The sequence below is a fragment of the Anarrhichthys ocellatus genome, unplaced genomic scaffold (assembly GCF_004355925.1).
Source record: "Anarrhichthys ocellatus isolate YVR2014 unplaced genomic scaffold, GSC_Weel_1.0 scaffold12, whole genome shotgun sequence".
NCBI lineage: Eukaryota > Metazoa > Chordata > Actinopteri > Perciformes > Anarhichadidae > Anarrhichthys > Anarrhichthys ocellatus.
In genome coordinates this window covers 5,137,408-5,151,490 of record NW_022280042.1, presented here as the reverse complement: position 1 = coordinate 5,151,490, position 14,083 = coordinate 5,137,408, and the positions used below count along the sequence as shown (strand labels likewise).

At 44.3% G+C, this 14,083-nt stretch overlaps 1 protein-coding gene across 1 annotated transcript in view; it reads left to right on the top strand.

Moving 5' to 3' along the window:
* The window catches only part of ptgfrnb (prostaglandin F2 receptor inhibitor b), a 34,885-nt gene that overhangs the window by 9,343 nt on the left and 11,459 nt on the right, over positions 1 to 14,083 (top strand). Inside the window, exons 5-11 of the mRNA XM_031851958.1 lie at positions 142 to 567; positions 7,002 to 7,148; positions 7,245 to 7,405; positions 7,488 to 7,608; positions 8,250 to 8,469; positions 8,554 to 8,741; positions 11,685 to 11,804. Coding sequence (XP_031707818.1) covers positions 142 to 567; positions 7,002 to 7,148; positions 7,245 to 7,405; positions 7,488 to 7,608; positions 8,250 to 8,469; positions 8,554 to 8,741; positions 11,685 to 11,804 — 1,383 coding nt within the window. The remainder of the gene's footprint in view (positions 1 to 141; positions 568 to 7,001; positions 7,149 to 7,244; positions 7,406 to 7,487; positions 7,609 to 8,249; positions 8,470 to 8,553; positions 8,742 to 11,684; positions 11,805 to 14,083) is intronic.

Here is a 14,083-nt window from a genome sequence, read left to right as displayed (position 1 = left end):
AGAGCTGAAGAGTATTTTTGTTCATTATCGGCTTATTGTTGCCGAATAATTCAGTGTTTCTATCAGGATTATTTACTTGTTTTGCATCATGTTTGTAGGCATAAGGATGAAGTGACTGATTCTCTGTCCTCTCCTCTCTAGGTCAGTCCCTCAGTGTGAAGGCTTCATCCTCCTCTCCGTCCTCCACGCCTCTGCTCCTCTCCCCCAGCGAGACGCTGACCCTCCTCTGCTCCGTCGCGGCCGACAACCTGCCCGCCCTCGCCCTGGAGGTGGCCTGGCTGGCCGACGGCCGCGACGTCGTCACCATGGAGCGCAGCGGGGTGGTGATCTACAACGTGTCCTCGAGTGGCGTGCACGGGAAGAGAGCGGAGGCCAGCCTGGAGCGGACGGACGCCAGAGAGTACCGGCTGGGGGTGAGGGGGGTGAGCGGGGAGGACGCGGGGGCGTACACCTGCCGCGTCCGAGCCTTCATCGAGAAGGGAGGAAGGAGCTCGGGAGGAGGCGGGAGGTGGCACATGGCGGCTGAGAAAACATCCAACCCGGTGACGGTGAAGGTGGCGCAGACCAGTGAGTGTTTCTGACTACTTTTTTTTGTAGTTTCTTGACATTACGGGGGTTCGCTTTCTTTAGTAGAAGACATGTGTGTTTGGGGGACACTTCTGATTGTCCAACACAGTGGAAAATTTGGACAAAGTACATGTGAAGGATGGTGTGCGTGATCTCACAGTTTGTGGATGTGTCGCGGTGCCACATATGAGTCTGGAGGCTGGAGGGGAAACTCTTTAATCCTCCAGTCAGCTGTCGACTCCTGCTGCGAGGACGATTGATTAGTCATGCCTGTCCTGCACTCTGCCACCTCTCTGTGTGTGTGTGTGTGTGTGTGTGTGTGTGTGTGTGTGTGTGTGTGTGTGTGATGCTCTGATCCTGAGAAGTGGTGTCAAACACAGTCGACACCAATCAATTACTGGCATGGTGGGTGGTTTCTCTGTCTGTCAGGCTCTTCTCCTTCCTCTTTCTCTGCCCTTTTTAGATTTTTACATCATGTTGGGGAACGTAGTTGGCTCGTGAGGTGAAGTGTTAGTAATGGAATTTGTTTTCTTTCTTTTCCTCCATATAATGTTGAATTAGGATGCTCATTCACATCTTCGTATAAGGACATACCCATCCGCCTCTAGTAACTGATGTCATGTGATTTATAACCAGCCAATCCAAGACAAACCACAACTTCTGTTCTTTAAAAGCAGGAAGGTCTTTGCTATAGATACTGAAAAAGCGACATATTTAGCTTCACGTCTGCTGCTTTAAAAGTCAGCTGGACGATGCTAGTTGGGTTAGCGTCTGGTCGTGTAGATCACATGACGAATGAGGAAGTGAAGATTGAGGAGCGTCCGATATTGAGGTCTATCATTTAGAAGCAGTTCAGTAAGTTACACACACACACACACTGGATTTAGCCGCGCCATTAGAGACGGCGTCACCGAGGTGGTTGGATTTCTGACAAACTCCCGATGAAATGACTGAAGTGGACTTCAGCGCTTGTTACATCATCTCCCTCAGTTCGGCTGCAGCAAGTGTTTTGGCAGACTGACTCGCTAAAAGTTTCATGTGAGCTCAAGTGTCATTTTATTTGAAGGAAGTGGCAATTACATAAATTTGTATTCTACAGACTGGACATTAAACAAATACTACATACATAGATAACATATAAAGTCTGCAGAACAACGTATATGCACCAAAGCCCCGTGTCCGTGTTTGGCTTCGAGAATAAAAGACTTCTAATGAGTCCAGTTTGCTTTGTTGCCTCTTGGCATTAACGTCGTGAGTTCAGATCAAAAACGCCTCACTGGTTTATTCCTTCTAAAGAGTCGCCACATGGTGCTGACGTCAAACTAAAAATATGACTAATTGAAATATTTACTTTGCTCTCACTTCCCGTCTCACTTGTTCGGTGCGTCCTCTCCCGTCAGTGTTTCTAGAGGTTCTTAAATAGCATTCAAGGTGAACTATATTTGTCGTTTTTACATCAAAGGGGTGGCTCCTTCACGCCACACACACACATAGAACATATATATTTATGCATATCTATACACACACAGAAACTCTCCGTGTGTGAACCTACATCTTGTCATGAACGATCAGGAACATGAGAGTAAGCAAATGTAGTCCTTCTCAGACGCCGGTATGGAGTGTGTTTTCTGGTTGTAGTGCTGTAAAGGCTTTATGTCAACAGGAGCCCTTAGTTAAAATAACAGCTCTCTTGTATATACACAGAAGATTCCTGAAGCCTTCAGGATCCGCGTAACATTTAGAAACATCCACCGGGCTTTAGAGACGTTAGCGTGAGGGCACAGCAGAAATATCAATGAGCGGGATCCACAGCATTTAGTGTGTGTGTGTGTGTGTTTACATGGATTACTTATGCGTGTGTGTCTGTCAGGCAAGTGCGTGAGAGTGAAACTAGGCTTGTTGAAGGCTTTTTCCAGAGTGTAAATGCTGCACACACATACATGCCTCAAACAGTGTGTGTGTGTGTGTGTGTGTGTTTTTGTGTCCCACATTCTGAGGGTATGAGGCTGTTCTCGCTGGTGGAACTCCTACATTTTTGCCTGAGGGCATAAATTCCTCCTTACTGCCGACACACACACACCCACCATGAGAGCAATGTTTCTAATTGACTACAGCTCATATATTTCATCCTCAGTCCTCTTGAGTATGAGCTTAAACTTTGTGTGTGTGTGTGTTGTCAACCAGTCAGTTCCTATTCTATTGATGTGTGGCCTTGAGGTTGCCCACTCTTCCCACGATGCTTTGCTGCAAGCACAGCCTACCAGGAAGCACAAAAAGAGTAGGAGAACTTGTTTTGGAGTTCCCCACGGCAGGAAAACACACACACACACAATTAAATAGGGTATAATTCCTTTCACCCGTGGCGACACTTCCCCTGTGTACATGTTGTTGTGTCAGCTGAGCCACTAAAGCACTGCTTGTATTTCATGCTAGCTCATATTTCACATTTTTCACAGCTGATCAGAATATTAATGAATAAATATACAGTATGTATGAGTGTCTGTATCTAAATATTGTATAGATATGGCTTATTGCTCATAATTACCTCGTATCAATGGTGTGATTACACAGTTTATAGGGGTCGAACACAAAGAGAACCATCGCAACGACCCTGCAGCCCTCTGCCTTTCAGATTCCTGCAACATCTCAAAGCTTTGCCTGCCACACTCTGTGTTTATATGGAGTATGGGAGCCTCAACAGATCTGTCCCTTCAGGTACAAAGACGATGAATTACAATCTCCAGTTTTCAGTTGTAGATCCATGAGTGAGAAAGGCACTTTATCAGTAGCGGTAGCAGCAATTATATTATTTTTACAGGAAAAAAAAGGAAGCTGTTTTCGACATAAGCATCCGCCGAGATGTAATGCCGTCATGGTAACTTTAATTCATACAGGATTGACTGATGGGAACTACTTTCTTTCCTCGGGACACACTTTAAGACGCTTCCTGCAGCACCAGCCGCTCGGTGAAATATAAAGCGGCTAAATTAAGGAGGCTGTGCGTCGCCACCGGCTGTATGGAGCTCCAGTCTGTGCTTTTATGACGCTGAGCATAAATACTGATGGAGAGCCTCCACCCTCATTCACCACAACTCACTATTTTCACACTTCCTCATCTATTATTTCAGAAGTATTTCATATTTATCCTTCACACACACACACGTATGTATGTATGTATGTATGTATGTATGTATGTATGCATGCATGTATGTACGTATGTACATGTATGTACGCATGTACATATGTATACATACACGTACACATATGTATACATACACGTACACATACACATATGTATACATATACGTACATATATGTATGTATACATACATATACATACATATATGTATGTATATGTATACATACATATATGTATGTATATGTATACATACATATATGTATGTATATGTGTACGTACGTATGTATGTATGTATGTACGTACGTGTATGTACGTATCTACGTATGTACGTATCTACGTATGTATGTACGTACGTACGTGTATGTACGTATGTACGTATCTACGTATGTATGTACGTAYGTACGTATGTACGTATCTACGTACGTATGTACGTATGTACGTATCTACGTACGTATGTACGTATGTATGTACGTATGTACGTATCTACGTACGTATGTACGTATGTACGTACGTATGTATGTACGTATCTACGTACGTATGTATGTACGTATCTACGTATGTATGTACGTATGTACGTATCTACGTATGTATGTACGTATCTACGTATGTATGTACGTATCTACGTATGTATGTACGTATCTACGTATGTATGTACGTATGTACGTATCTACGTATGTATGTACGTATCTACGTATCTACGTATGTATGTACGTATCTACGTATGTACATACGTATCTACGTATGTACATATGTATGTATGTATGTATGTATGTATGTATACGTATGTACATATGTATGTATGTATATGTATGTATGTATACATATACATACATATATGTATGTATGTATGTATACATATACATACATATATGTATGTATGTGTATGTATACATATACATACATATATGTATGTGTGTGTATGTATACATATACATACATGTATGTATGTGTATGTATGTATGTATACATATACATACATATACATACATATATGTATGTATGTATACATATACATACATATATGTATGTACGTATATGTATGTATACATACATATATGTATGTACGTATATGTATGTATACATACATATATGTATGTACGTATATGTATGTATACATACATGTATGTACGTATATGTATGTATACATACATATATGTATGTATATGTATGTATACATATACATACATATATGTACGTATATGTATGTATACATATACATACATATATGTACGTATATGTATGTATACATATACATACATATATGTACGTATATGTATGTATACGTATGTATACATATACATACATATATGTACGTATATGTATGTATACATACATACACGTATGTATGTATACACGTATGTATGTATGTATGTATACGTGTGTGTATACGTGTGTGTATACGTGTGTGTATACGTGTATGTATATATAGTTTGTTGTGTTATTGACATTGACCTATTTTTTTTCCTCACTCTGCCTCTGCGAGCCACACACTAATAGAGCCTTTTCTTCTTTGTAAAGCTTACTAAAACCCCACAGAGAACAGGATGGCCAGAAGAGTTTGACTCGGTTGAGAGGACTTGACACGAGGTCGGCGGCATCGCTGGCTTTCTAACTTTTTTTTTTTCCGAAGAGAAGATTTCTTCAGCAACGGTGTGGTATTCCTACTTGATGTGTGACATAAACCACGCTTTAACAATTCCCTTTGTTTCAAATAACCAATCAAACTGCTGACTTTCACCCAGATGTAGCGCCGTCTTCCTCTGCTCTGCATGTACAGTATACTGCATGTGAACAGACACCAGCTGCCAGCTGGTGTCTGGTAACCTTTTTAAAACAACCCTGACATCAGTGGGATGTGTTTGATTTTTAAAGGCTGGAAATGATAAAACAACTGCAAAATCAGAATACATTTCGGATGTAGATGAGTCCTTATAATTGAATAACATATTATTCATGTAAGGGTCCTTTAAAAAAATACATACATGTGTAAGGTCTGTCAGATCCAGTATACTGTACCATACTGGTGCTGTACAGATCCAGTATACTGTACCATACTGGTGCTGTACAGATCCAGTATACTGTACCATACTGGTGCTGCGCTGTACCAGAGCTCCTGAACTGGTGACGAGTTGCTTCACTAAATAAGGCAACATTTCAGAGAGAGAGAGAGAGAGAGGGAGAGAGGGGGAGAGGGAGGGGCATTGCTAGTTGGCAGAATAACTTCACACGTTCACTGATTAAAGTGTGTGTGACAACAGATGGTGACAGTGCATGAGTTGGTGTGTGTGTGTGTGTGTGTGTGTGTGTGTGTGTGTGTGTGTGTGTGTGTGTGTATGACGTCCAAATGACATCACTCAAACCCCCCTCCTTTGCCAAACACACACTCGGACACGCTCTTACGTGCGTGCTTGTATTTATAGCGTTTCTGCCGTGTGTGTGTGTGTGGTTTGTGTCAGTGACTGCTTGTATATGCGTGTGTGTGTGTGGAGGATATCTCACAGTCCGGCAGGTGGAAATCTTTGTGTGTGTGTTTCCTGCTCGTTGAGGCGTGAAGGTGCAATCTGGATGTCTGACTGAGAGGACCTGCCTCACACGCACACGCACTCACTCTCACTATTAACACTGTGACACGCACACCTCATCTCACACAGTTATTCCAGGTCTATTTCTGGTTGCCTGGCTCTTTCACTCAGCTTAGGACCGAACCACAAAAAGAACGGGATTCACTTTGCATTCGTCTGGAGATTCATGGCGGTTGTAAAATGACAAAACCCCGGTGACGACTGATGAGAGAAACGTCCGCTGGGGATGGGAATCATTTCTCCGGAGGCCGCGCAGTGCTGTAACTCAATATATTAATAGGTTTGAGTTGTTGTTCAATCACCAGGGTGCTTGAAACTCGTATTAATTTCATCCCCAGTGATACCGACTACAGGGATAATTACAAATGTACTATGTGCATACTGCTAGTCTGACAGGGTCGAACCAGTCGGAGAAAGCTGAGCCATTGGGCGGTTTCCCTTTGACGGTACAATACTCTTTTCAGCAGCAGCTGTTTGGTCTCACAAAGGTTTTGGGTTGGGCTTTTGTGACATTCTTGAGGCCTTGTGTTCAGTTTTAGGTGTGTTTGCTGGTAGTGACACTTGTCCCATTCAGCCATGGTGTTTGCAGCCTGCTTGTCCCTCCTCATCGGGATTATGTTGCTCTAATAACCGGTGGCGACCCAGTACCAAGCTGTCCTCTACCTGTAGCTGTAATCAGAGCGGCTTGAAAGATTCTTTGTTTTCCTCCCCAGAACCAAACTTCACGGTGGCCCTGGAAGCCGTCCTCAACCCCCAGATGACGGCCGAACCCACAGAACTGGCGTGTCACGTGACCAACATTACCCATCTACCCCTGGGAGGCCGACTAGGTGTCACCTGGGAGCACACCACACATCCTGGTACCTTTTTTAATCTCAGAACAAAATCTCTAACGGGCGTGTAAAAGACTGGAAACCGCCACCTCTCAATGTGTCTCCTGTCCGATCCCCCTGTAGGTACAGGCAGTGATCCTCAGACCTCGCATCCCATCGGCTCCCTGGACGGCCACGGCAACCTTCTGCCGGGAGCGATGTACTCTGACCGGCTGAGGAGCGGCGTGATCACTCTGACCAGAGTCCAGCCTGACACATTCAAGCTACTGTTCCTCCGCACTCAGGTGAACGCAATGACCGACAGAAAGCTTGTTGATGTCTGTGGTATAATTTCTAACGTCGATATCTTGTTTTCACCGTCTGCAGGAGATCGACATGGGCCAGTATGTGTGCAGTGTGTCAGCCTGGAGCGTTAACAGCCAGGGCGACATGGTGAACACCGCCGAGTACCAGAGCTCGCAGCTGGCTGTGCGGTGGGATACCAAACGTGAGGAAACTTCATTTATGTGCCCTCATCTGTTGTGTTTGGTGGACTATATCATCGAATGAGTCCGGGCACTTCAAGGGAAACACATTCTGTGATATACCCAACCTACTTTTAAATTCTGTGCAATTTCCTGAACACATTACCCGTAAAGGTTACTTCAGATTAAACTTGTGATGCAGATGAAAACATTCGGCACAGACAGAAACAATGAATTATTTTTCTTCTATGGGGAAATCAACATTTAATGAGCTACTTTTGGGAGAAATTCAGAACCATTAGCTCACATTCATGACTAAGAAAACTCTCACACTGGGGCCAGCCGGTCACAGTAACCCTGCTGTTGAGTGTCATGAATACGCTCTAATGTCTACATGTCATTTCCAGACTTCATAGTAAAATCTTCCAACACAACAGACCTCTTGTGTCTCTCTCACACACACTTCCTCTCTTTTTAAGTCCCACTTGCTGACCTTGGTGCCCTCAATTTAGCTAATTGAGCCATGATGTAACAGCATTGCTTTGTGTGAGTGTGTGCTTTGAATCAGAAGTTCATGTTGTCACTTCCTGTTGGGGATTTCCCCCTCGGACTCTCTGGCGGGCTGAATGATGTCCTAAAGTTGATTGATGGGTGTCATCTTCAGGTCCCACTCTGAACGTCGTGGCCAAGCGTGTCCGTGAAGCCTCAGTGGGCGGGGCTACCTTTGAGATGAGCTGCACCGTGGCCACTGGGAACCTCGGGGAGGCGGGCTACTCGGTGCTCATCCAATCACAGGACAGCCTGGAGGGCAGCGTGAGAACCATCATGACCCTCAGCCCCGACAACGTACTGCAGCACGGAGGAGCCACAGACCCCAACAGGAGGTACACCTTTATATTTATACATCATCACGCGTGAACCTTTCAGTGGAGTTTTATTTTGAAATGCATCTCTCTCTGTCGACTCAGAGACGGCCTGGTTCTGACGAAGTCTGGCCCGGTAGAGTTTCGGTTTCGCCTGGCGGGCGTCCAGCTGTCCGACCGAGGTTTCTACTGGTGTGACATCACCGCGTGGACCAAACAGCAGGCGAGGCAAGCTTGGACCAAAGCCACCAACGCAGAGTCCAACAAAGTCAAGATCGACTTTCAGGAAAATGGTGGGAATATGTGTGTGTGTTATGTGTTCACTTGTCCACAAAACTTAAATACTTCCTCTTTGTAATGCGTAACCCTAAAGGTTTCTCTTTCTTTTTCCTAAATCTTTTCTCATAAAGACATTGCACTCATTTCGTAAAATATCCTACAACCAGGCTGTGTACAGTCAGCGTAATAGAAGGCCACATTTTGGGGAAATACTTTCTAACACTAATGAGATTCATCAATAATTTAACTTTCATAACAATCTGAACAGATGGAGGAAAAAAATCCAAGTTCCTGGAAGAGTACCTGTCCAAAGATAGAAATATGTAAGCAGTTGTGTTCTGTACATTTCTAGAAGTTCTACACACATTCTCCTCCCACACAGTGTTAATGATAAGCAACATAAATTATCTAATAATGTAGAAAAATAATCACACACACCTTGAGCCCTTTGACGCCCACCACAGCCACTGGCCTACTTAAATATCTTTGATCTGACTGGGAAGTGGGATAGCGGCAAGGGAGGCGACAAGGAGGAAGACAAAGCAAAGGAGGTGGTGAAGTGGGCTGAGGAGGGAGAGATGAAAAGGTGATGAGAAATGGTAGGGGGGGGGGGGGGAGAAGGAAAGAGAGGGAGGAAACACAAAAGGATGGTAGGAGCAAAGATGGTGAGGAAGAAAAGGAGGCGAAAGAGAGGATGAGGAGAAAGAAAGAAGAGGGAATATTGCAGGAATGCAGGAACTTACCTTTCAAAACAAAAGTTAGAGTGCTTCACAATAAACGTCTGAAAAAACTACAAAACCAAAAGAATATTCGTGTTTTAATTTCAAATATTTCGGCCTCAAAAGTCCAGTCTATGTCGAGCTGAACTAGTTGTAGTTGCTGGTTGCTCCGCACACATCACTTTGTTCCGCATGTTTGATAGAAGAGCTGCAGTGTTTTCAACCGTCTGAATGAGGTTTGTAGGAGGAGAAAAAAAAAAAAAACTGTCGGAGCGAAGAGAGAAAAGAAAGATGGACTATCTTCTATCCTTCCCTGGGGAGGGCAGCAGCCCTTGAGCATTACTTCCTCTCTCTCTATCACTTCCCGTTTTTTCCTCCCCCATTCTATCCTTTTCACTCTCTCACCCCCACTGTCTCCCTCCCTCTCTCTCTCTCTCTGGGACGTCTTCAAAGTGAAGCCCTTTGGCCAATCAGCCATCTGCAGAGTGCTGCTCCGCTGCTTTCCTTTTCTTTCTCTGCCTGCGTGAGTGTGTGTGCGCGAGTGTTTGTGTGTGGGTGTGTGTGCCTGAGTGTTTGTGTGTGCGTGTAATCTTTCAATTGTGCAAGTGTGTGTAACCAAGTTGAACGTTTTGAGTTGATCCCACACAGGGCAACACACACACACACTGACAGCGTTCATGCTTCAAGCTGAGACGTTTCCAAGAACCCCTGATAGTTACCTTAGGGGCGGAAGTTCTGTGTGTGTGTGTGTGTGTGTGTGTGTGTGTGTGTGTGTGTGTGTGTGTGTGTGTGTGTGTGTGTGTGTGTGTGTGTGTGTGTGTGTGTGTGATCACACTCACAAACTGGCGAGCCTCCCAAGGTTCCAGCTGTATCTTGAATGTTTCAGACGTGTCATGGCGTTCCTGCCCGTGCAGGGATCTTTTCTACGCCGTATATGGAGATCCAAAGTCTCACCAGCACGTTTAGTCTTAAATGATTCAGTGTTTAAGTGATTTCGGTGGATGGATGGTAACATAAATACAGAGTGGCCAGAGGAAAAACATGTAATCATGTGACTACTGTGAGGCTAGTGTGAAGATTTACCAAGATCCTTCTTTAAGTTGCTTTAAATCTGACGTTTCCTAGAATTCCACATTTGCGAAGAAGGGGAATTCTGTTTTTACAAGCTGAATCTGATTTTTATAGTTCATTCCTGTGGGTTATTCTTTAATCTCCAACTTTCCCACTGAGATCTGGAGACTCCACAGAAACCACATAACCTGAGGCACTTCACTCTAATTGTTTGGGGCTTGTTCTCCTTTTTGTTTTTGCTTCCAAATAAGTGGTTTACATAATTCGGTTCTACTTGTTTAAAACAGCCTGATGTTTTCACATCTCGGCTCTGAAACTGGTAGGTAAGTATTTTAGCCAGCGACCAAACACGAAAGAAAACTCCTCATTTATCTTCAGAGTGGCCTCTGAAATCATTCTGGAAGATTGTTATAAAGCCGTTTCAAAGGCGACGATACGTCAACATTTAGGGCGTTATTGATGTCCCCATGAAACCAAATGTTGCCGGTTCCCTCAGCAGAAGACATAAATGAACTCCTAAATATGCTGCTGATAAAGAAGGAATAATGAATACATATAATATCTCACTACCATGCTTGTGTAGATCATTTTGAGGCTGCTCCTGTTGGATTTAAATCTCACTTACAGCTCACCAGTGCCAACACCCAGGGAATCTGTTTTATATCCCTCCACATGGTGTTTGTGCATGTATTATACAGTAGGTTGTTCACACATGACAGCGGAGTAATGCAGCACTCTCGGGGAAAACTGTCAGAACGACGTTCCGAAGTGTTAGCAGAGACGACTTGAGTGTTCTCGCGGTGAAAAACCACAACGTGACTGTAGCTTTCACGCTTGAACATGAATGAATTTGTGCGCCACAGTTGATGTTTCACAGGCCGATAAACACGGCACTCAAACGCTAAGCCGGCAGTTATGTCCTTTTAGGAAATACCAAACAACCAGAGAACGCTTGTGTCCTTGTGCCAGAGCTTTTTATATTCTAATAATCCAAAATATCTGCACCATTTTCTCCCCGTAATCTCACAGCCACCGTCGTTCCTCAGGGACCTGAATGAGTTCTAGTATCTGTAGGATGAAAAACAGTCTAAATGAATCCTCGTGATCCGAGTTGAGCTCCTCTGATGTTTGCCGTCTTATTCGAGCCGATGTGTTTTGGTGTTGCAGGCCCGTCCTTCGCCGTCGCCCTCCGATCGGACACCACCGTCGTCTATCCGTGGGAGACGGCCAAGATGGAGTGTTCGCTCAGCGTCTCTGGATCGTCCCCGAAGACTGGCGCACACACAGGTAGAACACACACACACACACACACACACACTCATGAATCACTATCTGCTACTGTTTCTGTGTTTTGTTCTTTCTCCTGAGTATTTTAAGAAACACTCGCACACACTCTTTGTGTGCGTTCTTCACCTGCCAACCTGTCAACAGCACCGCTAATAAGAATGGTGTGCCTCCTGCATTTCAATTGGTTGTAAAGATGAAATAGATGCTCACCGACTCTCGCTCTTATTAACACACACACACATAAACATGCATAAACACAGCCCTCTAAATTCTTCCACTTTCTCTTGTGGGTGTGTGTCTGGTTACTTCTTGTGCTGTAGATAGTAATAACATTCTGTCTTTGCTGTTCGCTTATGAGAGAAACAACACCATGGTGTCACATCAGAACGCAATTATAAATTAATTTTGGACAGGGCTCAAGTCTAACTCAAAATTGTTAACTACACCACAATAAAACTCAATTTTTAAGTGTTTTGTCAGTTCCCGTACACATATATTCCCATGCATATATTTCTTAACACATTATATATGATTGTGAGCAGGATTAAAGGTGCAGATGAATGTTTTTTTGACTCTACGCCTCATGTCCCGCATTGCGAACGAGACTAGACGAAGAAAACAAAGTGTAAACGCAGCGCTGTGATGCTCACAGTACTGAATAAGAATGGTAAAGTACATCAAAATAGTACAAATATAATAAATGTACTCGGCTGATTTGATGTATTTGTGAAGAAGCCTCCATCGTTCTTTCCCTTCTTAACAAACGAACCATCTGCAGTGCAACCCACAACTATTTCTTCTTCTGTCCCACCGCCTCCTTTCCTCCCTCCCGCTCAACATCAATCCGTTTCCTGTCCTCCCTCCTCTTCCTCATCACTCCGTACCCTTTAACTTATCACATGACGTCATGCGCGGCTCACCACCTCCCCCTGCCCATCTGTCACCATCCCTCCCACGCCGCCTCCTCTCTGTATCTTTCTTTACGGCCCAACATGTGTTTTCTATATAAAACGTCCTCTCAGTGAGCAGGTTAAACACGTTGCAGACTGTGTGTATGTGTGTGTTTGGAAATTATTTTGCAAACACTAACGGAGCGGAATACAGCTTCCTCTCGTGCTTGAACATATGTGTTTCTTTGCACCTGCGTCCTCATAGGAACGTATGTGCAGCATGCATGCAACGTATGCCCAAACATTAACACAAGTGTTGTTTTGCAGCAGTGGAGCGCTGCAGGGATTGGTGGGAGGGTGGCGGCGGAGCGAGCTCTCGCAGACAGCTGCACCATGGGAAGAAATTCCCCCTCAGCATCACAGCCGATAGGGAAGTTACGCATGGACGTGTTCGCTATGGGAAGGAAGGGGGAGGAGAGGACTGGTGTAGGATGCATAGAGGTTCTGTATTTTCTGGAAAGGAAGAAGTAGCAAAGCTTCTTTACGGACAAAAGTGTCCTGGTTGCATAGATCTCACTATGAACAGTTGTCATCGGGACTACCTTTGAAGAAAGTCTCTTTAAAGTGTCCCCAGTGAGGCCGGTGCTTCAGAACAGGCACATTGTGTTCTGAATTTTTTTCAAACAGATGTATAAAACCATCCGCAGAAGCATTGACACTAAATGCAAGGCCAGAGACACTAGCAGGTGTGTATTTTGGGTGACGTGACCCTTTTTAAAAGCATGTAGTTCCATCATTTTAGCCTCTTTATTAGGCTGTTTCCTCACGGTAAACCGCATCCAACCGATGTGCATTTTGTCGGGGACTATTTTCAGCTGTGGATTAATACACATTTGGTGCTCTAGTGAGTGTTTCCAGCAGTGTGTGTGTGTGTGTGTGTGTGTGTGTGTGTGTGTGTGTGTGTGTGTGTGTGTGTGTGTGTGTGTGTGTGTGAGTGAGACACGCATTCCATAGGGATGGCTGAGAACAGCTCTCCTGTTGGAGCTTGTTTTTATGATGGGCACGGTGAGACACACTCGCACACGAAACGTCCCTCGTTATTTCTTCATCTGTTAGTGATCATATTCACTGTGCCGCCTCTTATTTATGATCTGTGGCTCAGGGGTTAGAGCGGGTCGTCCTTTAATCACAAGGCTGGCAGGTTTGGGGGGTGTGTGTAAGAGTGAGAGAAGCAAGTTGTAAAGCGCTTTGTCCTGTAAGGTAGAACGGCGCCATATAAATGCAGTCCATTTACCTTTATTATCAAAGCTGTTGACTACACTCAGGGAAATACAACACCCTGTGTGTGTGTGTGTGTGTGTGTGTGTGTGTGTGTGTGTGTGTGTGTGT